The sequence below is a fragment of the Aptenodytes forsteri genome, unplaced genomic scaffold (genome assembly GCF_000699145.1).
Source record: "Aptenodytes forsteri isolate BGI_AS27 unplaced genomic scaffold, ASM69914v1 Scaffold482, whole genome shotgun sequence".
Taxonomy (NCBI): domain Eukaryota; kingdom Metazoa; phylum Chordata; class Aves; order Sphenisciformes; family Spheniscidae; genus Aptenodytes; species Aptenodytes forsteri.
Genome location: NW_008795046.1, coordinates 419,574 through 444,533, shown reverse-complemented (window position 1 = coordinate 444,533; position 24,960 = coordinate 419,574). Strand labels below are relative to the sequence as shown.

Genomic DNA, 24,960 nt, shown 5'->3' with positions numbered 1-24,960 from the left:
AAAAGACTTCCAAAGTGTTACCTTCTCCTCTGGCAGACTGGCTGGCAGATTTAGATCTTTGACATTTGGAAACTCTGGCAGTAATGTTCCCAGTTTGGATCGTGGTGAATACGCCACTGTCTGTTTGGTTACTTCTTTTTTTCCTGTTTCGTTGACCCAGGCTGCTCCTTTTTTAGAATACATCACATCATAATACTGGGAGTTTTCTTTCACTGCAATTCCATAATAATGGTACCTGATACATAGAGATGTATATTTTATAAAGCAAATTGTTTAAAATTAAAAAAAATTAAAAAAATATAGCGGTAAGAGAAACTGATAATGCTAATGATTTCTACAGCAAAACAGACTGTGCAATAGTCTATATATTATTAACAAGCATTGATGCAGTAGCAGAACATTGCGGTAATATACCAGGCTTCCAATTTTCATTCCTTCTGGTAAAAGTAGCTCTCTTCAGAGTAAATAAAGCTGACTGTTGCAGGGCAGGAAAATAATGGACGTCCATTTTTTTTCTTCTTTAAAAAAAAAAAAGCATCCTAAAGCTACTTGTTGGCAGAGCTCTGCTCTGCAGCTGCTCCTTTAGTTTAGCAATAAGCAGAGGTACAGACCCTCTGGACTGGCCCTTCTGTTGTTATTTCAGTTCTCTGATTCTCACACTGTTGAGGGCTGGTTTGATCTCCGAAAAGCATGAGTCTTTATTGCAAATGAGTTGATCAGAAACGTTTCAAAAATTGAAAACACTTCAATGAAAAGAGAGGGGCAAAAAAGGCTTGTGCTGGAAAGCAATGAACGGTAGGAAATGTACAGTTCAAAATTATTTGCTTGATAACTCAGCATCAGCACTGGGCTTAGATCAGCAAGGGATGCTTCACAACACTGTAACTCTGTCTGTGCAGACCACAGTGGGAGTTATACAGTGTGGCTGTGCTATAAAAATGGATTAGTGGCCTTATGGCACAAGTTTGTGCTACAGCTTAACTTTATTACAGGTGTTAATGGAAACACCGATTATCCAGTCTAACTCTTGCATCAAAGCAGCAAAGGTAATTTTATTCCTTCTATAGTTTGCTAACTTCTATTTCAATTTCTCAGCTGTAGGCACCACCAGCCCATCAGCTAGATTTTTAATGATTACAAAAGGCAAAGATTGTATTGCTTGTATACTTTTGATTCACCCTACTTTCCTAGAGGGAATTTTCAATGATCTTCCAGTTATCTCCTTACAGCTTATCAAAAGCCTATCAGACCACGATGAGACACTGTCTTCTGGATCCAACTATGGTGGCAGGGGAATTTACCATCTCCGGATGTTTGTTGTACTCCCCAGACAGTTACTGATTTCAGAGTGCTGACAGCAGATCTGTTCACATGAATGGACCCGAGTTTGCTTTAGGCAAAACCAGCTGGTTTTAAAAAGGTCATCAATTAAATTAGTGAAAGAGTAGTATCTAAGTGATGGTAGTTTAAACTAACTCAGGTGACTTTTTTCCTTTTCACTCACAGTCATTCACCCACAGATCAGTCCATGTCATAATCTCCAGCAGAAAGTGGTGGCAAAGAGCTGGAAGCCCTAATCTTGTCTACCAGCACAGATGGGCTGAGTGGAGGCCTGGGGAGTTGTAGCAAACTTCTAGTATGTGGCTCCCTTGCCATGCCCACTGAGGACGTTCCATGTTGTCCATTAAACATAAAAGCTATCTTGAACTCAATATTGAATAATCCAAGTGAGATTTATTAAAACATTAAGCTGACGTGGTATGAATGGGATTTCCTAGCTTCAATACCTTAGAAAGCCACACTATCTGCTCCAAATCTGCCCATCAGGGCTTAGGCCAAAATGTATATTCCACACCAGAAACCAGGCTCCAGGTCAGTCCTAACCTCTTACAGATAGCTAATAGCAAGTTTGTGCTAACACTGGGGTTATAACACCAGCTGTAGAAGTTTGGCTTTTTAGCTTGAATGGTAACAACTCCAGCTTGCAGTTCAAGTCCCCAGTTTTGTCTCTAGCAGCTGTCGTGCATGCACCACACGTAAGAGCCATAAAGCTCACATACATCCTATGCAGTATGTCTGGGGCTGGGGAAACCAAAAGGAAATGCTGCAGGGAGCTAGCACCACAAATTGCTGAGGGAAAAGGGGGAAAAAAGGGAAAAGGTCACAGCAGACAAGCCTGCAAAATTTCTAGATGGACTGAGAGGTTTGTATAACTTAAACAGGTGTCAGTCTCTTATATTAAGCTTCCTCTTAAATCAATTCAAGAAAAAAATGAATGAAAGCCTGGAAAATGTAGTAGAATTTCACTGTGCATTATTTAATTTCTGGTATATTTCATTTGGTAGTAAACTACATAAAAGTTTTCCAGGTAGCTTCAAAATCATATAGCCAGCAATAGCCAAATTAACTCTGAAATTTTTCCAGATAGCTTCCTCCTTCAGTAATTTTACCATCCCAAATGGCAAAAACTCACTGGTGCAGTTTACAAAGATTCTTTTCCAAGCACTTTTCTGTATTTCTATCAGAAAAAAAACCCAACATAATTCAATAAACAGGGCTTGAAAGTTTGGTCTGTAAAGAATAACATGCAGACTACACAATTATGTTTGTGGTAAATAGTGGAATGCTTTTTCCTTTCATGGATCTGGTATCTGCAGCACTCCTTTAAAGAAAGAAGTAAAATTCCCTTCACACCATGTAGTTTCCATCAGTTTAACTAACCTCTTGTGTACATAATTGAAGAGTTTCAAGCTACAGTACAGAGAGAAATTGTCTTTTATGTTTAGCTCCCTTCTCATGGCTCACCTGTGGTGGAACTGTTTTTAAGCTCAGTGCGATAGAGAACAGCTGCATGCTTACAGCAATAAACCCAGCTGCAAAAAAGAAAGCCTCACAACTGATGACCAAGAGTATAGCATCATTGTAGCTCTGAACTTTGTAATGTTACAAGGCAGCCGTGCTATAAAAAGACTGAAGGCAGAACAGTGTGAAGTCAGATAATCTTCAGATAACCACTTCTATGGCTGAATTTCCTTTGGCAGTAGCAGGGAAGTGGAATGAAAATCATACTGGCAGCAATCGGTCAGCACAGCTGGTGATAAAGGGACTGAAGTGTTAAAGCCTAAAGTAATTTCTTTACGTAACAATTAATTGGAATGCAGTCAGATGTTTCTGAAAACAAAACCAGACCTCAGTTACAGCTGTGCTGGGTCTAGCAAGGAGTGTATTTATTGTAAAAGAGTACAGTGTGCATGTAGTGTGTGTGTGTCTTTATACCTCTCCTCTTCATTGGATCAAATGAGAAGGACTCCTCTGTATGCTGTAATCCTTGGGGTGTTAACCACTGACGAAGATGTAGGCATCCTCTTTTGGAGCAGAAGAACTCAATTTCATACCTACTGAGGCTGTGAAATTTGAGTGACTATGATCTCCCTCACAGGGGTGACCGTGGACTCTCAGGGGCCAAGGATTTTGCAGAGCACAGACAGCATGCTCTGCAGAAACCCCTTCTTATTTGCTAGATAGGGAGCGGAACCATTGCAAAGGTGGCATGAGAGGAGTATGTGACCTGAAAGTCCCTCTGATAAGCATGCAGGTTAGGGGGAAAACATGCAAGAAATATTAAGTCTCACTGATTTTTAGCCTCATTGAGAGTAAAGAGACATAGCTTTTGGACACAAGACACCTTCAGTCAGCAGATCAAGAGCATCTTGCCCCTCTGAGAGACTCCTGGAACTGCGGGAGGAGCTCCAGTTTGGAAATACAGCAGTGCTCATTCCTTTCATTAAACGGGAAGACAAATAACAAAGTTGTAGCCAATGTCAGAGTGATTTGATGGCTTACAGAGGGCACTTTCATATGAATGCTTCCATACAGCAACTTGTGCATGCTTTCACTGTGTCTTTATGAACTTCCAAAGAACTTATATTCAGTGCTAAATCCTGATTCTCTGAGTCCAGACCTATCATGCTTTCCTAATACGCTGTTGGACTAGCCTAGAATTTGCACCTGAGAGATTTCTGGTAGCTCTGTTATGACTGATGTTATGGTAGCTCTGAATTTGCATTTGGGAAGAGATTTTAAATCTTCAATTAGCTGCTTAAATATGACTGCTCTAGAAAAAGAAAGCTTAGTTATAATAATTAGGAAAATCTCAAGATGTGGGAAAGGACATTTGGTCCCATCAAAGGAATACTGCTTGGCATGGACCACTTGTTAGAAGAGCACAGTAAAGTTAATTTTAATGGTATTTCTTTTAGCATCTTAATTTCTTTTTTCCTTTAAAGAGTGGGTCATTGTAGCTTTAGTATGAAAGTTCAATTCTTCTAGCATATTTGTTTCTCAGCATTTAGCCATATTGCGTTTCTAGGCTTTGTTTTGAAAGAGAAGCTTTACCAGCAAAATTTTCCAAACATGTTGTCCCAGGTTTTCATTTCCCCCCCCATAGTTTTCCACTTGTGATCTACAGAGACTACCCTTAGACTAGACTACCCTGTAGGATTCTGTGAAAGCTAATCAAGAAAAGCATATATATATATATTATTTAGGGGGCTTATGTTTGCCATAAAAAGATCCAGAGCTCCATTGGAAAAATTTCATGGAGTCCACAATCAGAAAAAAGTATAAAAACATCACTGTATCCTCTTTATAAATTGGTAGAATCACATCTTACCAACAATTGGAAAAAGTCAAATACTCCAGGAAGTGCGTTGTTCTTTCTGAATCAATTTCTCATTCTGGAATTAGGATGAACTGTTTCCAGGGAGTACTATCTTTTGGGTAAGGCAATAAACTAATTCCTTGATCACTTAAAGATACGTTGGATTTCATTACACAGGAAAAATGGTGGTTAAATCCAGGTTTGTGGGCAATTTCAGTTTAGGCCAATATATGTTCCTACCTAAATTCCAGATAGCTTTCTGCCACTTGTCCTCTACACTGAAACATGATGTTAACCAGCTGTCATTTCCCAGCCTCCAACAGTAGCTCCATTACTCCTGGGTGTGAATGTCCTTTACATTGCGTAAGGTGCATTGAGATGAAAAACATTATAAGAACAATATGGAAAATATTGCTGATGAAATCAGTAAAAGGCCTCCATTAGACTACCTTTGCAAGATCACGGCTGAATCAGTAAGTCAACGTAAAGACTACAACAGAACCTCATTCAAAGTTGGGTTTTAAGTCCTCAACTGCACAAATTATTCCCTGATCTTATACTATTCTATTCAGTAAAGCCAGAGCCAAATGGGGCCCTGTGCGAGATGATAATAATACCATACACTGCTTACTTTGACTGGCCTCTGGTTCCAAGTCTTCTTGTCGTTAGCTGTGGAAACTGTTGCCTTATTATCTGCAAATAAATAGAACTGATATTAGAAAAAATTGAAAAGCACATTTACTAATACTTAATTTAATATAGACTGTTAAGACAGAAAAGCAGAAAAACTGTACTGCAACATCAGCAAAATACATGGCAGGAGAAATCAGAAATAAAGCTTTTGATTTTTTCCATTACTGAAAGAGGGGAAAGAGACTTTAAAATTCAGTATAATTCCTTTAACTATTGTTAATTTAAATAAAAACTTTCTGAAGTTACTGGAGTAGAATACATTTCTTTATAAATCTAAGATCAGTTCTGCCTCTAAACTAAGGAGGATTGTACTTAGAATTGGCCTGCTATTTACTTATGTTAGTTTGCAGGATCAACAAACTTGGTTTTGCTGCAAATAGAGGAAACTCCCCTTTTGAGAGTTTTGGAGGCCACAGTCCTTTGAAGACCTTCACAATCTTGCCATTAAACATTCCTTTTTCTAAAAGATGATACCCTGAAAAGATTTTGGTATTTGACAGGGGCACCACTTCTACCAGGAAAGACTCACTGTTGCATTTGTAAAGATAGCTCGTAGTCAATTTATCCTCTATGGAAAACAAGTGCATCTCAGAAACAGCAGGGTATCATCAAGAATCTGGACTCTAGTCTGTCAGCAGAGATTAAAAGAACATTGCTACTGTAAAACAAAACTTCTTTAGTGCCAGATGCATTTAAGGAAATGGATTAATGAACGTAGATTGTGCCTTCAGAAATCAGAGCCTCTGTCGACCAGGCTAGTTCTGATGAAAAAGCTCTGCTGTAGTTGCTGGAAAGGCGGTGCTCAGCACCTCACAGGATTGAACCTGATTCTCAGTGTGGTCTGCGGTAGGAGGAAAATTCTTCTGGCAGAACAGCCATGCAAGAAAGACTGCAGTAAGCCTTGAAGATTCACTTGCAAAAGGAATTTCTTCCTTTTTAAATTTATAATCTATTTTAATTGTGTTTTCATTATATAAGTTGCTAAATATTTCCTCTTTGGGGGGGATACCGACTAATATTAAAGGAAAACAGGCATATAAGATGGAATATAACTGCTCAGCCAGAAGAAAACATCAATTAAAATTGATTAAATAATATAGATTTTTTTCTCCATGAGCCATTTTGCCACTGTGATAAATATTTAATCCTGATTGATGACTGAAAGCTCTGGAACACGTATTTGGATCAAAAGGTGCTATATAAATAAAGACATTACAATGTCACATATTTGACCATTTCTTCAGTAATATTTTTTTTTTTTTTAACAAATGTACAATCAGCTTCCCCTTGTATCTCATAAAAATTGACCTGCGTTGGTTTCCAAGAGCTTTGCGTAACGTGGCTGATGTCAAAAATGCAGCATAGACTCAGAGTCGCTAGGTTGTTCAGCTTTAATTTCTGGAGCAAAACTTCAGCAAACAGTAAAACACTTTTGTGGAGCTGTGAAAGTTCAGCCTAGCTGTTTGATAAATGAGCAGACAGGCAAGCAGCCCTTCTTTCTTTTTTTGTATGGATTCAATGAAGCCTGCCTAAAGAACACCACATGCTGTTCCAGCTACTGATCTAACATTCCGCAACATCTCAGCCTTCCAAATTCCCTTTAATTACACATTAATCCCACCCCTCTCTCTTTCATTTTCTGCAGACAGGGTTGGGGGCTCCACAAGGCTGTGGGAAAAAAGGCAGTGTAGAAGAACTACTTTCTGAGGATGTTTTTTTTGGGGTTGGCCTAAAGAACACCACATGCTGTTCCAGCTACTGATCTAACATTCCGCAACATCTCAGCCTTCCAAATTCCCTTTAATTACACATTAATCCCACCCCTCTCTCTTTCATTTTCTGCAGACAGGGTTGGGGGCTCCACAAGGCTGTGGGAAAAAAGGCAGTGTAGAAGAACTACTTTCTGAGGATGTTTTTTTGGGGGTTGGGGGATTTTTTTAATTTTTTTTTTTTTTTTGGTGGCAGTTATCATTCAGAAAATACCATTCCTCTCCCAAAAATTGATTTTACAACAGTAGACTCAAAAGTAAATCTTAATATTAGAGATACTTTTACCCTATTTTTTCTTTTGGAACAACATGAACCTATATTACTTTCAGAGTCTTTCTAGTAGTGATGAAGTGTTACAATGCACACTGTAAATGCTACTTCATGAACCATATGCCATGGGAGTTCCTGGGATTTAAATAAATCAGCCAATTTCTACATACCAGGGCAGAGGTGATCAGGAAAAGAGAAGAAAAATGGAGCAGTTGATCAGATGATCCCTTTTTCTTTTCTTTGTTTGTCTCTTTTTTAAATCCAGCACATTTTAAACAATGAGATACATCTTGCAGAATACAGCTGAAAAGTATGCACCATTTAAAATATTCTTTACCAATAATTTACAAAAAAAAAAACCCCAATAATCTAGCAAACCTTTGAAAAACAAAGTGTCAGGACTTTTTGATCTAATGCTGCATATGTAAAATGTATGTATGTATGTAAAAAATATGTATAACAACAAACCCATGCTTGAGTGCTGGTACACATGAGCATGGGTATTTATGTTTGGAATAAAACAAGTCAAGTACTAAATGAACTAGCTGCTCATATAAATGTTTATATTCAGCTACATTTATGTGAATCCCTATGTAATGGTATTGCCAAAGGCAATAAGATTTCCCTGAAAGGAGAGAGGAAGTCAGATGAGGCAGGACAAAGTGGAGTTCACTGAGTGCTGAAATCAATGGAAAAAGCAGAGGGTACAAAATGTTGATTTTTAAATCATACTTTCAGCCTGAAAAGTCACCCTATAAAATACATCATCATTGTGTTTCATGTTTATTAACTTTTAAAGACCTACAGAGAAAATGAGGTAATTTTACAGCTGGGTGGGGAGGGAAGGGGGTTCCTAATTGTCAGACATGAAAATTCAGGTTCGGATCTGAAAACCAAGTTGGATCATTTTCCTTTCATCACTGCAGTGGGGTTGCACAAGCAAATGAATCAAGACCAGACCACGCAGTTCGAGCTGCTTTCAGAACAGAGCCCAGTCCCCGTTCTCACAGCAGTGCTGCCTTCTCAACAGAAGCAGTGGTAAAAAGATCTCATGGGTGGTATCCAACGGAATTTTGGAGTGAACGGGCCTTTTACCATTGTCCTTCAATGGAACTGAAATTTCATCTCATACTTCTCCAAAGTGATCACAAATCCAGCTGCCCTATGAGATCTGCTGAGTAAAAGGGTAAAGGTTTTACATTTTCCAAGTAAATTCCACCAACGGGCCTTTTACCATTGTCCTTCAATGGAACTGAAATTTCATCTCATACTTCTCCAAAGTGATCACAAATCCAGCTGCCCTATGAGATCTGCTGAGTAAAAGGGTAAAGGTTTTACATTTTCCAAGTAAAATTCCACCTAAATTATGTGGCAGTTTTGACTGCTAGGCATTATTTTATGCTACTTGGCTTTTTGGTTTTGAGACAGATGTAGACCAGGAGTTTCACATGCAAATAACTTCTGTCCCTACTATATTAGCCTCAGAACCCAATGCTCCTTCCATTTCTTTCTCAGTTACTAACTTCAGTTGTGTTCTCCATCTCTTTCCTCTGTGCCCTGCTCAAGACCTGATCTTCTGCCTATAGATGATCTTGTATGCCTTTCTTGATTAAAAAAAAAAAAAAAAATATTAAGAACTGCCTTATCTTTTTGCAACTCCATAGTTCTTTTGGTGATTGCCTACTGTATACATAAGAGCCAGATAGAAGTCATTGCATTATAAAACAACATATATATATAGTTTACACCTTTTCAGGGGACTAGTATATCCAGGTCAGCATTTGTTCAACTGTTTTGCAGACAATCTGATACATGGTTTTAGAAATGCCTGTGCAGGTAGAACATAAGGGAACATTTTTCTTTCTGACAGGCAGTAACCTTTCCACTCTGAATGTACGGGGCAGCCAAAGTGAATGCAGGAAAGAAAAGTCTTCTCATATCATTCTCTCACACAGAGATTACAACTCTGGTAGTACAACATTCAACATTTATTGCACAGATCTTGGAGCTAACAGGATTTTTATCCCATTTTGGCTTTTTAAACCTAGTAGAGGTGTCTGAATAAACTTGAATTAAATATCTAGTTACTTGTATTTTTGGTCATTCTTAAAATAATGGAATAAAAATTAAATAAGTTACTTAAGCATCCATGCAAAACAGAGAAAGCTTTATGAGCAACAACTAGAAAAATACACTTCCTCTGTAAAGGTCTGTATTGCGGTCTGCACAACCTATTAACCTTAGAGATGGCTAACCTGCAGGAGTTGTTCTGTTACCTGCAAATGGCTGCAAAGGTGCATTCCTTCATCCTGATTACTCCCAGCTGTAATTTCTGCCACTGCATCTCTCCTCACATCTCCAGCACTGTGACATTCCAACACAAGCAGAGCCAGCCCCAGCTTTAAAATGGGGAATGTATTGTCTATTCTGCCTTCATCCTTACACTGTGACCCATCACACCTCATTGCATTCACTACCAAACTGTGAACTTTATGTTTCCCAATTATTCCATCTAAATTATTCTATGATATGAGATGCCAAAACGAATCAGGGAAAAAAAAAACCCAAACCATCTTAAAAAGCATCTGTTGCATCTGCCTTCATGCTAACAAATAAGGATGGAAGAAACCAGAGAAATCTGGAAACTTCTGAAGTCATTTTTTCCTCCATCCCTGTGTCAAAATATTAAATTTTGCTCTGGGGGCAATAGGCAAAGGATGACTTTTAGAAGTCTTTTCCCTGGAATAATTTAAATTGCTACTTTTCAAAAGACATGTTCATTTTGTTAGTGCATCTGATCTAGAGGGATGTTATTCTTCATGACTCTTGTTCCTTTCTATTTAAAATAATTCTAGCTGTGCTTCTAGAACTTCCCAGGGTAATGAAATAAAATCAAATTAAGTCACAACCCAGCATTTGTACTCTGCCAGAATGAGAAACGGATTTCACGCTCCAGGCTCTGGAACTCTGGGACATTCTAGAGAGATTCTAAACACAGTGGAATAAATTATCTTTCCTCCGATAACAATTCTTCATAACAGGGCCTCACTCTGTTTATCTCAGCTCAAGTTTCAAGTCCCATATCTAGAGGGCATGCTTTGCTTTTACGAAGTCAGGTACAGAAGATCTGTGTTTATTTACCAAATTCTATTGTAGTGTTTCAGTCTTAAACTTCTTTGCTGTGGCAGCAGAAAAGAAACCAGTGATGCCAAATATAACCATACTCCCACACAGCTATGCTTTCCTTATTCTCACCGCTATGAAACACAAACAACGCTGATATCCTCAATCTTATAGAAGTGTAGGATTTTTAGGCTCATTCATCTTTGGCCTGGTATTGCTTCCTGGTATTGCTCCAGGGGTTTCCCCATCTGCTTCAGTGCTTTTGAAAATCCTGCCCTGAGACAATCTGTTATTATTAACACCTGTGCTAACAGGTACCTTTTGGCTTAAAGATGGCTTGGGGCTGGCTTAACAACACATTACCTTGAGGAAAGGTCAGGAAAGCTTTGCCCCAGGAAACATCCACTGGTAAGAAAGAGCATAATCAATTAGTCCGTTACAAAATATCATTCCTGTCCCCCAAATCCACCAAACTGTGCAAAGAAAAGGAGAAGAGGTGTGACTGTGTCTATACCCTGTCTACTCCTTGCTCGCTTACTTGCATGGCCCAGGAGAGAAGACTGTAGTGTACCGGTCCAGTATTCTTGACCCCAGATCTGCTGTCTGTTTAGATTCAATAACCTTCCCATTTCTCTCCACTCTCTTTCATCATTTTGTGGAAGAGGGCATGGTCCAGCTGTAGAATAAGATCTTGTTTCTAGCACTGATACATCTCAACTGATATTGCAAAGCAAGTCAGAGAAGCCTGCTGGCATTTTCTTTAATGCCTGTGCCCAATTCTGCCTGCTGCGGAGATCAGACACCATGAGGAACTCCAACTGAACTGGACCCTTTAGTCAAGCTTGTGAGACCTCTCCTCAAATTCATCTATGTACAATAATATCCTCCTTCAGCAGCTCCACTGGCCAGATGGAATTCAGCCTGAGGCATGATCAAACAGATTACTGCATCCCAACAAAGCTGCAAACATCGAATGCTCTGACTCAGATGCTTAGCTGAGCTGCAGCCACTTTCGGTGCTGACTTGCTGAAGCCAAGCAGATCTAAAACCCTGCACAACTCCCCCTGCTCTGTACTGATGCCAGCACGCTTACTGCCATCACCCAGCATATCTGTGGGAAAAGGCTGAGCGCCAGCATCCCTGCACTCTGGCAGACCCTGCGCTGTAAGAACAGCCTCTGGGATGTGTTGACAAGGCATGAGTTGAAGCAGCCCAGAGGCTGCTCTACTTCATGCTGAAGACCTAACTAGAAGCCAGATGCTTGAAGTGGCAAAGCCAGCAAAAATCCCTTTGCTAAAGGGCAAATCTTTGGGAAAAGGAAAGTCACTCCAAAGAAACTGAGGTGTCCTTGCTGGTTTTCTTACTCCTCAAGCTCAAGGAGAAGGCGGCAATAGTCAGCAACCTGCAATAATACAAGGGACCTGTGAAGCAGAGCAAAGGGTGCAAAGAGCTTTCCAACTACACTGTAGGATCCCCGTTCCCCACACCTATATGACCGCTTGCTTCTGCAGTACTTGTGTTATTATGGCCTCCTCAGAGGAACTTGGCCTAGAAGATTCTGCATCAGGAAGAAAAGTCATACTGGTGTTAACTGTCCTTCAGTCAGGAACCTTAACTGTTAAAAAGGGATGAAGGAAAAGCAGGGTCTGCTCAGATAGCACAGACAGACTGATACAATCCTTTGATGCAATAACAGAAACCACATCCTCAGCTTTAGATTGATCTTTTCCCAGTTCTATTTTTCTTTTCTATATTGACTAGAAAAAAGTCTAATAAAAAAAACATTCCATAGGTAGTAGTTGTTCATAATAAAGCAAGTGCTGCTTTAGTCTATCGGAGGAGAGCACTAAGAGTAAATTTGTCTTTGCTATACCAGTTACTATTGAGGCTACTAGGAGCAAATTGAGATTACAGGGGGAAAAAAAAAAAAAATCTTCAGGAGAAGTATCTCCTTATGCACAGCAGGCTATTCCAGACGTGTGCATTTCAATAAAAAGACAAACCAGAATGCAATCACATTGCAATGTCATTATTAAAGAGGTTTCAATAAGGCTACTTGTCTGTCCTTTTTAAACATCAAATATATAGTATGATAGCACGAAACTGTAAATCCTGTTTATGCTAATCATGCTTGGAGCAGCAGCCCTGCTGGCAAAGCTTCTGGGCATAGAGACAGTGCATAGTGATAAAAGAGGACTCTGGCTGGTACAGCTTGTACCTCCCCAGAGCAAAGCAAACTATTGGAAAAAAAGCACTTTTCTGCTGGTATAATTGTGCCTCAGCCCATTTTTTGGAAATGGGGTGGAAATATTGGTCAAAAATGTAAAACATCTCTTTCCTAACTAACATTACAAATCTATTGTGGACTTTACCCTTCTTTATTTAATGAAATAAATTTATTGGCGTCTAATTTTCACTTACAGCAAAGCCACTCAGGGAGCAATAAGGAGGCTCTAAAATTCATGTGAGCGTGCATCCATGTTAAACCTTTTTATGCTGCCAGAGTGATGTAAAGGGACCTCAGGCTGGGGGAGAGCCACCCTGCAGTGTCAGCATCCTTCGTTTTCCTTTTCAAATATTAATTTACTATTGCTTGTGAAAAGACATGGCAGGAAAGCACCAAAAGGAAAAAAAGAAAAACACAAGAGGAAAGTATTTAACCTCCAGGGGGCATATGGGAGTTGTGGGAAGAACACTTCCTGAGGATGCAGAAGAGGTTGCACCACAAGAAAGTAAGTGTTCTGTATGAGAGAGATGGCAGGGTCCGGGAGGTGAATTAGCACTGCACAGTAAATTTAAAGCAGTGAACTGAGGACATGGAGGGTAGGGGAAACCGGTACAGAGGAGGAAGATAACATCTTCAAGAGGCTTGATTAAGAAAGTAAGGTTCATACAGGGTCTCAAAAGAAACAAAGAACAAAAATGAGTGTTGGCTGAGGAAATAAAAGTGAAAGAGAAGCTCAAAGACCTGCCAACCCAGCTGAAGAGCTGGGTGACATGCTACAGCTAGGAGAGAACCAACTAGCCTTATGGAACCCATCCATACGAAATAGCTACTGAGGGGCTTGGAAATGCTTAAAACATTCCTGCTTTTTAAGTAACTTATTTGATTCAGTGAAGGCCCCAATTCAGAATGATTCAGTGTTTGCAACTAAACTCAGTGAGAATAATGAGTCAGAGCCTTCAACCACCATAATTCCCAGCTCAGTGTATTAAGTATCACTGCCATTTTATGTTAACATGTTGCTCAGAAAAAAACCTACACCTGCTCAGCCCTCCTCGCTGCAGGCAGCGGCAAGAACTTCCAGTTGGCAACACCTTAGACTGGTCTCCGAGTCCACAGGGTCCCGGAGCAGAGCCCGAGGTATTTGCAGCACAGGGCTGAGGGGCACAAGGTTGCCATCTTTTTTAAGTGACCTCAGCAACAGGGCTTTCACTCCTGCTGCCTGAAGACTAATTCACAGCCTAAACCTGTTCACTGTGAGAAAGCTTTTTCTCATATGCAACATTTTATTGTTAATAACTCAGTGACATGCCTGCCCTTCCTCACTATACTTCCCTGTCTTCTCACTGGTTGCATGGAGCAGTTTCACTTATTCTGCTTCACTTTTGGGTGAAATCATGATCCCATTGAATATAATATATTTTGCTCCTACAGTAAGAGACAAAGTTTAACACTGGAGTCTCCACTTGCTGATGCCGAGCCGTAACCAGCAAATACAGGGCCCCCCCTAGTCACTGTTTAGTTAAAGTATATGCGTAAAAGAATGCCTGGTCCTGTCTTTTGCAGGCAAGAAAAAGCTCTGTAATGACAGACTGGGTAGCGTAGCTATTAGCAGATTGGCAAATGTTAGTATAGACAGAACTGCCTGTAATTTTCACATATTAATTGGGTGAGTAAAGCACTAAAATCTTGGTTAACGTATTAAAGCTCCAGCTCCCTTTGTCATATAAGAATATATCACATTAACAGCCATAGTAGAGTCTTCCTTAGTTTATATGTACCTAAAGTGGTTTAGGAGTATAGGTTGCTTTTTTAAAGGTGTTTATTTATACAGTAATTCTGTTCTTTCCTCTTCTTGTTACTTTTGTTCCTATTAGCCTGGTTTCTGCAGGAAACAGTCTATGATATATTACTGTTTCTCTGTTAATCTCTCCACCCTCCAGACCAATTTTTGTTTCCCTAATCCAATATTACCAAATGCCTGGGGTCCAGTCCATGTCCTAGAAGTTTAATAGAAAACACTGGCTGGATAGTGGGGAGAGCATATTGATGTTAATGCTGAGGACAAGACAGGGAGGAAAGCTCAGCCTTTAGCTGAGCCATTTGGCACTGCCTGACTGGACAACCATGAGTATGAGTCAACACTTCTATTGCTCTGAACCAGCCACGCCATATGCTGCTTCTTGCCCAGCTGTTGGCATGGGGGGAGGAGAGAAAAAGAGACAGGCAAACAGACAGACATGAGGGAATCTAAAAATAATGTAGAAAGAAGGTGCAGCAGATGTGTGAGAAAACGAAGAAGCAAGACCTTGATGTAGTGACCGGGACCTGGAAATAATTGAAAGTACTGCAGGGAAACATGGAGATATTATATAAGATTTAGGTAAGGTTATGGATTTAGGGAACATAGAAGATGGTAGGAAACAAGGTCCATTAGTTCAGCTGTTCATGAACAACTTGTCTGTTCTCCCTTCCATGCTCTGTTGTGGATATATTTGACTTACATCAGGCTTAAGAAGTACACAAGGGCTGAAGCACTGTCTACAAAACCTTAATCTGGAGACATCACTTTCAGGCAAGTTTCACACGTCTCCAGTGGTATCTTTAAAAGTGAAATAGACAGTGTTCTGTTAATTGACATGTAACTGAGTATGTAACAATACATTAGGATGTTACTTATTACAGATTGTTTTAATGTGCTGAACTCCATGTCTCTTTCTGAAAACTACCAGTCTGTTAAAGAAAAAGCCTAAATGTTTAACATTACCCACAGAGCTAAAGTTCAAAGATGAATCATAAATTCAATGTGGTCTATTGAAAGGCGAACTGTCTACAATTTCACAGAATAACTAACTCCTTTCTCTGGAGGAGATGACAGCTGCAGGGCTCTTGATTCCCAATGAGGACAAACATGTCTGGGGTCTCTGTTTCAGCAGCTAAGTGCGGAAGCCCTCAAATAGCACCTATTTCACTGCACTGCCTCCAAGGCATTTATGCAACTCACTTTGCCAATGCGGTATTTAAGTCACATGACAACAACTCTGTTGGCTAAAACTTCATCCGTGTACCTGCTCCGAAGGAGAAGTTGACTGCAAACTATTGATTGAATGAAGTGGGTGTCTGCCTTGCAGATCTTCATGACTGTGCAGTACATTTTCTTAGCAATAATAGGTTGGAAAGAATCACTGGGGTCTGCTCCAGGTTCTGCAGATGCAGAAGCCTGTTTCTCTTCAATATTTGTGCCAGTGTTGTCTGAGGTTCCTGGACACACCTGTGCAGAAGCCTCAGTTCCCAGATCCAAAAGTAACAGCCACATGAAGCACTAGTTTGAGACAGTACTAGGATGATTCTGTATGGCTTCCTCTCCACAAAAAGGGAAAACAAATTTCATGCATCACTGCTTCAGAATTTTATTGCAACCAAGTGGAAAACACTTGGAACACAGCACATGAAAAACACATTGGAATGCCATGATTTTTGGATGGAAGATACTGTAGCTGTCCTTCTAGGTCAAGGTATTCCTACTGATGAACAGGTGTATGTGTATGAAGGGCAGGGAGAAGGAGGATGGAGTAATATACAGTGTAACAAGATTACTGCATACTGAAAATTGGTGAAGTCCCTGGTAAATTTATGTTCTGATGAAATAATTTCAGAATATTTACACCTTACAACTTAGAGAAGTTTTCAGCAGCAGCAAAAGTAGCAGTGTGTAAATTTTACCCACGTTCCAAATGTGTTAGCCTGCATGAAATCTGTTTCTTGTTCTCACTATTCCTAAATTACATGTTGCCACTATACTTACCACTTGGTAGCAATATGTACAACAAACAATTTCACTCACACTTATGCAGTGTATTTAAAAATAAACCTACAGAGAATCAACTGAACCATGCAGCAGGTCTTTAAGACACAAGAAACATAGTAATATTGCAACATGGTACATTTTACTTGCCTTGCTAAACTGCCTACATAAAGATGCACTATAGAAAATGACACCTCATTAAATACATTCTTCTCCTTCACCTACTCTTTACACAGGCACTTACCCTAGGAACATTTTTCCTTCTTTGAATACCCAGCACTTCTATAGAACAAATGTTGCAAACACTAGAAGAGAATAGCTTGCAGGACAATCGGCTTCAGATTCATGCTTGCAAGCATTTCAAAAACAATGGCAAACTCTGCACTTCGTTTTTTTCATAGCCTACAAGTTTTAAAGGCCTATGACACATTTTATAATAAAATTTCAGTTTTAAATAAAAAATTAAAAATATAAAAATATCATCCTATCTTTCACTGAGAAGAAAACATCACCTGACAAGCAAATCCAAAATAAGAACTTTATGTAACATCCTAGCCAGCCATTAACATCTGCTAGTGATGTATAGCATAAGAGCTTTACTGCTCACATCTGGACAATGCACAGCTGCATCTGTGCTAAGAGTGCCTCTCCACTGTGAGTCTGGAGATAACCGCAGTGGCTCTTACTAGAGCTGGACTGGAAAGCAGAAGCACAAGGAATCACAGTGCAAAGATAACTTGGCAGCCTGTATCTGCAGTGCCACACAAATGCCGTTAGATGCTTTCTGGACTTCCACATCTGGAGGCATTGTGCTCCACTATGTGGATTTGCCAGTGTGGGCTGATATCGTTAATTCAGGGATCTCCGTATCATGCTTACAAGAATGGCGCATAGACAGGCCCCAGAATTAAATGACTGATATTTTACCCTTCTATTTTTTAAAAATAGGTATTTGTTAAAGCAGTGCAGGTCACAATGCAGATATGTTTCCACTGGCTTGTATTCAACTTCCAAGCCGCCAATATTGTATACCATGTCACTGTCAGCTAGTCTGGGGCCTGAAGTCATAAAAAAATTTATTGTATTCTGGATCTGAGTCATGATTAGAAATTATTCCAACCTTCTATATACTTAAAATTTTAGCCTTTGTCCAATAACTTGAATACATAGGAGATTCCATTCACATACCTCTCTCTCTGATGGTAAATGATGATTTAATTCTTTTCAATAATCCAAACTCACCTGAACCAGGTGAGAGCTCAAGGTATCACACTGCTGTTTAGACTCACCTTCCCAAAGCTGGCAGCATTAACAGGTTGCGTGTCATTTTTCTCACAGAAGTCCAAGTAATGCATGTAGAGAGCACTTCGAGGAATGCAAACACCTTCTGCAATCTCATAGTTCTCCTCCAGCCTTAAAAAGCAAATATCAAACAGAGAGAACTGCAAGTATGTTGGATGTCCTGTATGGTAAACAGTATGCAAAGCTGCATCTTTAAGACCAAACATTCTGGCTTCTGCTTGTCTACTGAATTATCTCTGCTTTGTTCTTAAGTGCTCCTTCCAACTCTTTTCCATAATGCTTACTTGCTTCGTTTGGTTCATGCTTGCTATCAAAAACATAGGCTGTGAGTTCTCAGGCAAGTAGAGATTAGCACAAAGGGATATTGGGGTTTGACCGTGCTCCAAAGGTGCTATTTTTAGGAAAAAATATACTAGTAATCTGTTATACCCTAAAAGCATCCTGCAGTAAACAAATATATGTACAACTACGAAACAACAAACATTCACTGAGGGGAAGCATTCTCTTGTTCTTTGCAGGACTCTCTTCACTCCTGTCCAGCTGCAAAATTCCGTACCTTGAGGAAGCAGATGCGCAAGTTATTTGCAAATACTCAAGAGTGTGCACAAAATCATATCTGTATAATGTTTTCTTGCTATTGCTTATAGACAAAGTGAAGAAAGAGTCCATGATCTGAATATAATGCTAAATGAAATAGTGAAATAACATCCTCCTCTGCCTTGTAGAAACTGTTATTATTCATTTACACATGCAAACACACAACCATAAAATTTTAAATTCTACATCAAGTATATGAATATGCATATGCTTCATCTTCAAAATCTGAAACTGGGCTCACTATAAATCTATAGATTAGAAGAAACATTCCTTTGAAATGACATTTTTATGATTGCTGATCCAACAAATTTCAAGAGGTGTTTACATACACACTTAACTTTAAACCAGAATTAATTTTGTCAGCCATGGTGTCACTCATATGCATATATTTACATGTGTGCTTGTCTGCCTTGCTGGCTAGAAGAAGGTAGGTGCAACTTCCTCTTAAACGTATTCGAAAATTAATACATATTCTCAAAGCCCTCCAATTTTACAGTAAATAACCCCGTCATTTGATAGCTGTAGAACACCTTCCAAATATTTAGATTCTCTCCTTCGTCGCCTTTTTCAGGACCTACCTACCTTCCATTTCAGTTATCGTGATCATTTGTGACTGCAAACTATTTTAATAAGATATCTGGCTGGATGAATGGAATCGGTTTGTATGGGCAACAGCTATTCTTCCTTGGTTTCTACAGAAATATCATCACGGCATCTTTCCTCAAATTCATAGCGCTTTAACAAAACCTCCTTTCAAAACCTGGAGAGTTCGTTTGTATACTATAGCTGCTAATTGGAATGTCAGCTTCCGTGACCAAGACAGGACAGAAAGAAAAGCAGTTAATTATTTCTGTTCATATCTGATGATTTTTTTCTCTTTTTCTCCTCTTTTTCACAGAGAGTCATTAGTCTGACACTGAACAATGCTCCATTATACCTGAACTTTTTTTTTAATGATCAAAACCCCCATCTTGCTTCACTTCTTTTATTTTCCTGTCTTTCATTTAACAACTTTATCATATTTTGAATTCAGCTTCATTCTGCAGTATTATGGAAAGATAATGAACTCAATCTTCTACCTAACAAATCATTATCAGAAATAATATATATATAACATTTTAAATGTCCTAATAAAGCCATGTGAAATCCAGTAGTTCACAATAAGACCTTTTGTACCACTACAGTATAGCAATAAACCCCCTAATCCTTCCACAGGAATGACAATTTTATCTGTCCCTATTACTGTTTCCCTCTTTATACTTATATACTTCTAGATTAAATGAGATTATTCTATAGCAGAATCAGGTCTGTAGTGTTGTTACAGACTTGTTTTTAGATACGAAGGCAACAGAACAACTGTGATGCTACCATTGCTAATCACATAAAGGATTCTAGAACAGATTAATTTTGATGCATTATAACAATTTCTGTGAAACTACTAATCTGGGGAGAATCCATTACCTAGCAGTGCTTTACCTTCCTCTTTTTTACTTCTTTTTATGAATGTTGCAAAAAATGGAATAGTTTTGTTGACTTTAGCTTCACAATACTGTTATTATTCGGAGCACCTACACTGTAAGCCACCAAACTGCATGGAAGTAGGCTGTCCGTGCTTTGAATAATTCTGTGTTTGGAGAAGTAGACACGCACATGCACACGCACACACCAAATTGAGGTAAAATAAAGTTTCACACTTACAATTTGGTCAACCAGTTCACCAATGAAATAACCAGGAACATTTTAGAGCCAAGTATTTAGCAAGTTATAGCTTTACAGATAATAATGCACACAGAAACATGGGATAAGCACAAGGATGCTAGGTGTTGGTATATTCATGCCTTAACGGTTAAATTCAAGCTGGTGTAGTTTCTCCAATTATGATGTATTTGGCAGTAATGCTACATTTACCAGGCCTTTCACTTCATTTTGTGTCATCAATGAAACAAAACAAAAACATCATTCCTGTTTCCAGGAAAAGGATATTCAGTCAGGCTGACAGTCATGCTTCTGTGGAGTTCAGCTACTTCCTCCTCCTCCTCCTCCTCATTTGTAGCGTTCAATGTACTTTGCCTTTGGAGAGGCGTAAGCATTAAGGATAGATCCCCGTGGGATTGATGTTGTTCGCTCTTTCCAGCAAGATGTCAGACAAGAAATAACTACTAAAGGTGATGGCAATATGAACCATGTGACAAAATTGAAGTACTTCCTTTATGTCTTGCTTCACTTTCCCTACTACTTTCCTCTTCTTCTTTTTCCTTGCTACTGACGTTTCCTCTGTTTCTGTTCTCCAACACGCTCTTGCCTTCATTAGCTGTAAATGATAGTAGCATCTAACAGTAAAAACATGACCAGCTTTAACTTGGCAGACACCAGACACTGCAGGCAACCACGGTGCCTCCGTTTGCCAGAACAAGGCAAGTTTGGTATTTTACCCTGAAATCTGGTCAATGATTTACCCCACCACTTCCATCACTTGAATCTGGCCCGGAGATTCCAGTAGGAGCGTAGGACACATGCTTACCCAGGGCATATTCAGGTAAATTTAGACTTTTGTCTTTCTTTACTATGCAAAAACTTGGTCTGAGGCCTAAGCAGGCAAAACTGTCAAACATGTGAAGCTAAATCTACAGGAAGCTCTCAGAGCAGCATTTGTACAGTGCTAACCACAATAGCTTACCAACCCATGGGCTGCTAGTAGAAATAGCAAATGCTAATATTTATTTTTCCAGAACAGTGGAAACTTGACATCTGCACATAAAGCAAGCTTACTACTTTAGCACTTCAACCACAACTTTTGAGCTTGTAATTTTATTTAGCGTATCAAACCCAGTAGCACAGTTTCTCCAGGCAATACCAATTCAAAGCTGCAGTATGTAAGCTGAAAAGCATATGGCAATCACCAGAAAACTGTTCTATGGGATGGCTAGTAAGCTGGGAAACTTCTACCTACAGGTTGAGCCAATAGTATAATTCAGTTTGACACCAGCTAAAGAAATTAAACTTGAAAACTTCTTTGCTTTCTGTTCCCTCATGTATTTCTGGGTGGAAAATTGAATGGAGGAAATTGCAGATGCTCCAAAAGACACAAAGGGGAGAATATCTGACCTACATAAATGTGTAAGAAACATAACACAACAGACAGGTAGTAAGCCAGTACACCAGCAAGGGGGAAGGGAAGATGATGTAAGCAGCCTTTTCAGAATCAAAATTCTAGGATTCTATTGCAAACACTGCTGAATGAGCATTAGCGTGCACACTGCATTCCAGCAGGGCTCAATATCCCAGGAGTTTAGGGATTTACTAACCTTTATGACCGAGGAAGCTTGAAAGTATTTGGCAAAAGATTGTTTACAGTATTTGCATGTTTTCTGTTGGGAACAGTATCGTTGGCATGTTCTAATTAACTCTGACTTCTTGGCTACTATGTTATTTGCTCCTGTGGAAAAGTCTCTTAACTGACTCTACTGCAAAATAAACATTGTTCTGAATTTGGGACTGGTAAGCCCTGCCTGCTGTTTTATTTTAGCTAGATAGTTCTTTGTTATCCTGTTTGAACTGTGTTGAAGTGTTTGGGTGCATAATAGAAAATAATAAAATACATCTATGACATTTCACTATTATTTTAACAATTTTCTCTCTGTCTGTAGTCACTCCCCTTCTTTATTCGCTTTTCTTGAACTTCTGAAAAACAGCACTTTGGTGAAACAAATACGTACAAAGCAGCAGCAATTCAGAACGAAATCCCTTTATTTATATTTTCACATCTCAGTATTTGCACTGGAAGTGTCTGCAAGTTTCTTCAAGGCAGAACACTGAATACTTGCAGCAACCTTATTCTAAATTGACCCACAGGTTTGTTGTTTTTTTTTTTAATCTAAAATTCAACTCATCAACGTTAAAGAGCAAATATAGATGAAATAATCTATAAACCTCTTGATGCATATTTCAAAGAATCACAGAATTTCACAGGCAGAGAAACAGTAAAATTCACTGAATGAATTATTCTTTGCTGTTTGTTCAGTTAGATCTCCCAAGAGACCGACAGAAGCAGAAAAATAATTTTGCTTACATTTTGCTAAAACCCCACATTTTTTGCCAATAATCTATCTTTTCATCCAGAAAACTATGAGAAGTACTTACAGGTGAAGTAAAGGCCTTTTTTTAAAAGACTTTAAACAAGCTAAGGAGTATGGATTTTCAGATAAGCATGCTCCAAGGCTTCTCTGTAACAGAGCTCTGTTCTGCCAGATACAAGGAATCCCCTGAAAGATGCTTGACCACTTACAATATTAAGAAAGCTAAACCAGAATTAAAAACCTAAATTAAGGGAAAAGTCAACAAAAGTCTACGAGATAACCTATAGAAAGAGATGCCAGGAGTATATGTAATGTTACAGAACATGCAGCCAAAAATACCACTGTAAATCACAGTGAACTTGTTCATTTTTCATAGCACAGTAGACTGACTCACAAACTTTCTTCTCCCCATCCTCTCTTTCTCTCTTCCTAATTACCCTTCCCTTTTTCCCCTCACTAAATTTGCAAGGGAATTTTGGCAAATTAATCAAACCTCAAACTCTCTCTCTTCTTTTGTTGTCTTCTATGTTAAATTACAGGGATCTCAGTTCAGTAAAACAGTCAGTAAAGTTGGGCTTCATCATACACTGAAACAAACGTAAGTCTTAAAAAAAAAAATCTCAGTACTAGTTTTCTTTTTGTCATAAATATAACAACGATGACAAACCACAAATCACCAGCTGGCAAAGTGGCAAACAAATATGCCAAGTAGATCTTCTAAACTGTATCAGAGGTTTCCTATGTTCAAACAAATCCCGTAAGAGCAAGACATTTGTTGAGAAATACTGTACAGGATGCTAATGAGCAAATTAAACACATACAGTGAAAGTATCATTAGAACTGTATAAGATGTCCAAGACCTCTATTCACTTCAGCTGGAAAAAGGATAATAAAAAACACTAACAGGTTTTCTTGATTTTTTTTAAAAAGGCATCTTACCATTGCAGTGTAGCTGGAGTTGAGTGTGGTTTTGATGCTCTATTATTTTCTTTTTCCTCATCTGTTAAGAAACAAAAAAATACTATGTAATTTCAGTAGGAATTGCTCAGGCGTTTGTAAACTGGTAAGGAATTATCTGATCAAAAATGTTCTCAAGTGTCAAAGCTTTCCCAAAATATTTGCTAAATTGTGGAAATGTAAATAATGATGCTCCTTAAGCTAGCGTCTGTAGATACTGCTTAAGGCAATAAAGCTTGCAAACATCACTGATAGCAGGAGCAGAGTGGTGCATAGGAATAATGGCATTGGAAAGAGTAAGTTTATGTGAAAAAAGAAAAGTGAATCTTAGACCTCTAGCAGGATGTCAAAACATAAGAACACTTTCACCTGCTTTAAGGGAACAGTTGCCTTACCCAAGTTTTATATTAGATGAGGCATTTAACCTAATGGGGTTCATCTACTGTTCTGATCCTAACATATGATACATACTAGATGTTTACAAATTTACAAAGATTAATTTTGAACAAGAAAAATTGAAATGAAAAACATTCTACAACATACTTTATTCCTTTTCAGATAATTTTTCTGATAGTATTCCTCATTAGCGGTTTCCAAGGTAACTCTCTGATTTGCTGACTTTCCAAAAATTTGAATAAAAGATGGATAAAGAAAAAGAGAATGAAAACAAAACTGGTTTAAAATACTGGATTTTTCCCAGTTCACATTAGTTCTTTGCAAAAATTTAAAAGTATGTCTAGAATAATTCCTATTAAATTGTGATTTGTGAAGCATATAAAACAGTCCTAACTGAAAGCTGAGAGTGAAGCACAATCAGCATCTCCAGAAGGGTATTCTTTGGGAAACACTGTTGTATCAAACAGAGTTTGATATTTTAACAACTTTATGCCTGATGAAAATGTTAAGTGCGGAAGGCTTTGATACCTAAACAGTGAGGTAAACCACTGTGCCTGTACAGCATGCTGCAAGTTTCATTTCTTCATACAATTAACTTTTAGAAGTTATTTAAGTGAGCCTTTAGGATGCTGAATCTTAAGGGAGCCGGGCTATCTCCTCTGAACATCAGACCCCATTGGGAGGCCTTTTGTGCAGTCCCAAGAACCAGCACACACAAATAAAACGCCACTTTGGAAAACGCTGTCTTCAGCCCTCGCGCCACAATATTTCTTCCGTTATATATAGGGCAAGTTGTGTTAACCGAACATCCTTTAGCCTGCGAGACCGGTCCCCTGAATGTCAGGAAAATCCAGATTTACAGTTACCGGCAGACACTGCGAGCAGCCCCTCTTCTGCATCTGCATGACAATAGGCCTCTAATTATTGGACCGCACACTCCTTCCCTGCCTTTCAGGGGCCTGCTTTTATTCAGCGCATAGAACCAACATACACATTTCAAATCACTTTTAAATTGTGTTTTTCATTTGTTTTTCCTAAACAAACGGCACACAGGGCTTGAATGCTGAGCGCCGTGGCCGGGCCCGGG

The 24,960-nt window shown here is 39.0% G+C and overlaps 2 protein-coding genes across 4 annotated transcripts in view; both read right to left on the bottom strand.

Moving 5' to 3' along the window:
* Positions 1-24,960, bottom strand: part of TMEM263 (transmembrane protein 263) — a 315,606-nt gene that overhangs the window by 143,459 nt on the left and 147,187 nt on the right. The window lies entirely within an intron of this gene.
* The window catches only part of RFX4 (regulatory factor X4), an 85,528-nt gene that overhangs the window by 46,968 nt on the left and 13,600 nt on the right, over positions 1-24,960 (bottom strand). Inside the window, exons 3-6 of the mRNA XM_009277015.1 lie at positions 23,460-23,520; positions 17,835-17,958; positions 5,292-5,353; positions 22-235 (exon numbers count right to left, since the gene is read on the bottom strand). Coding sequence (XP_009275290.1) covers positions 22-235; positions 5,292-5,353; positions 17,835-17,958; positions 23,460-23,520 — 461 coding nt within the window. The remainder of the gene's footprint in view (positions 1-21; positions 236-5,291; positions 5,354-17,834; positions 17,959-23,459; positions 23,521-24,960) is intronic.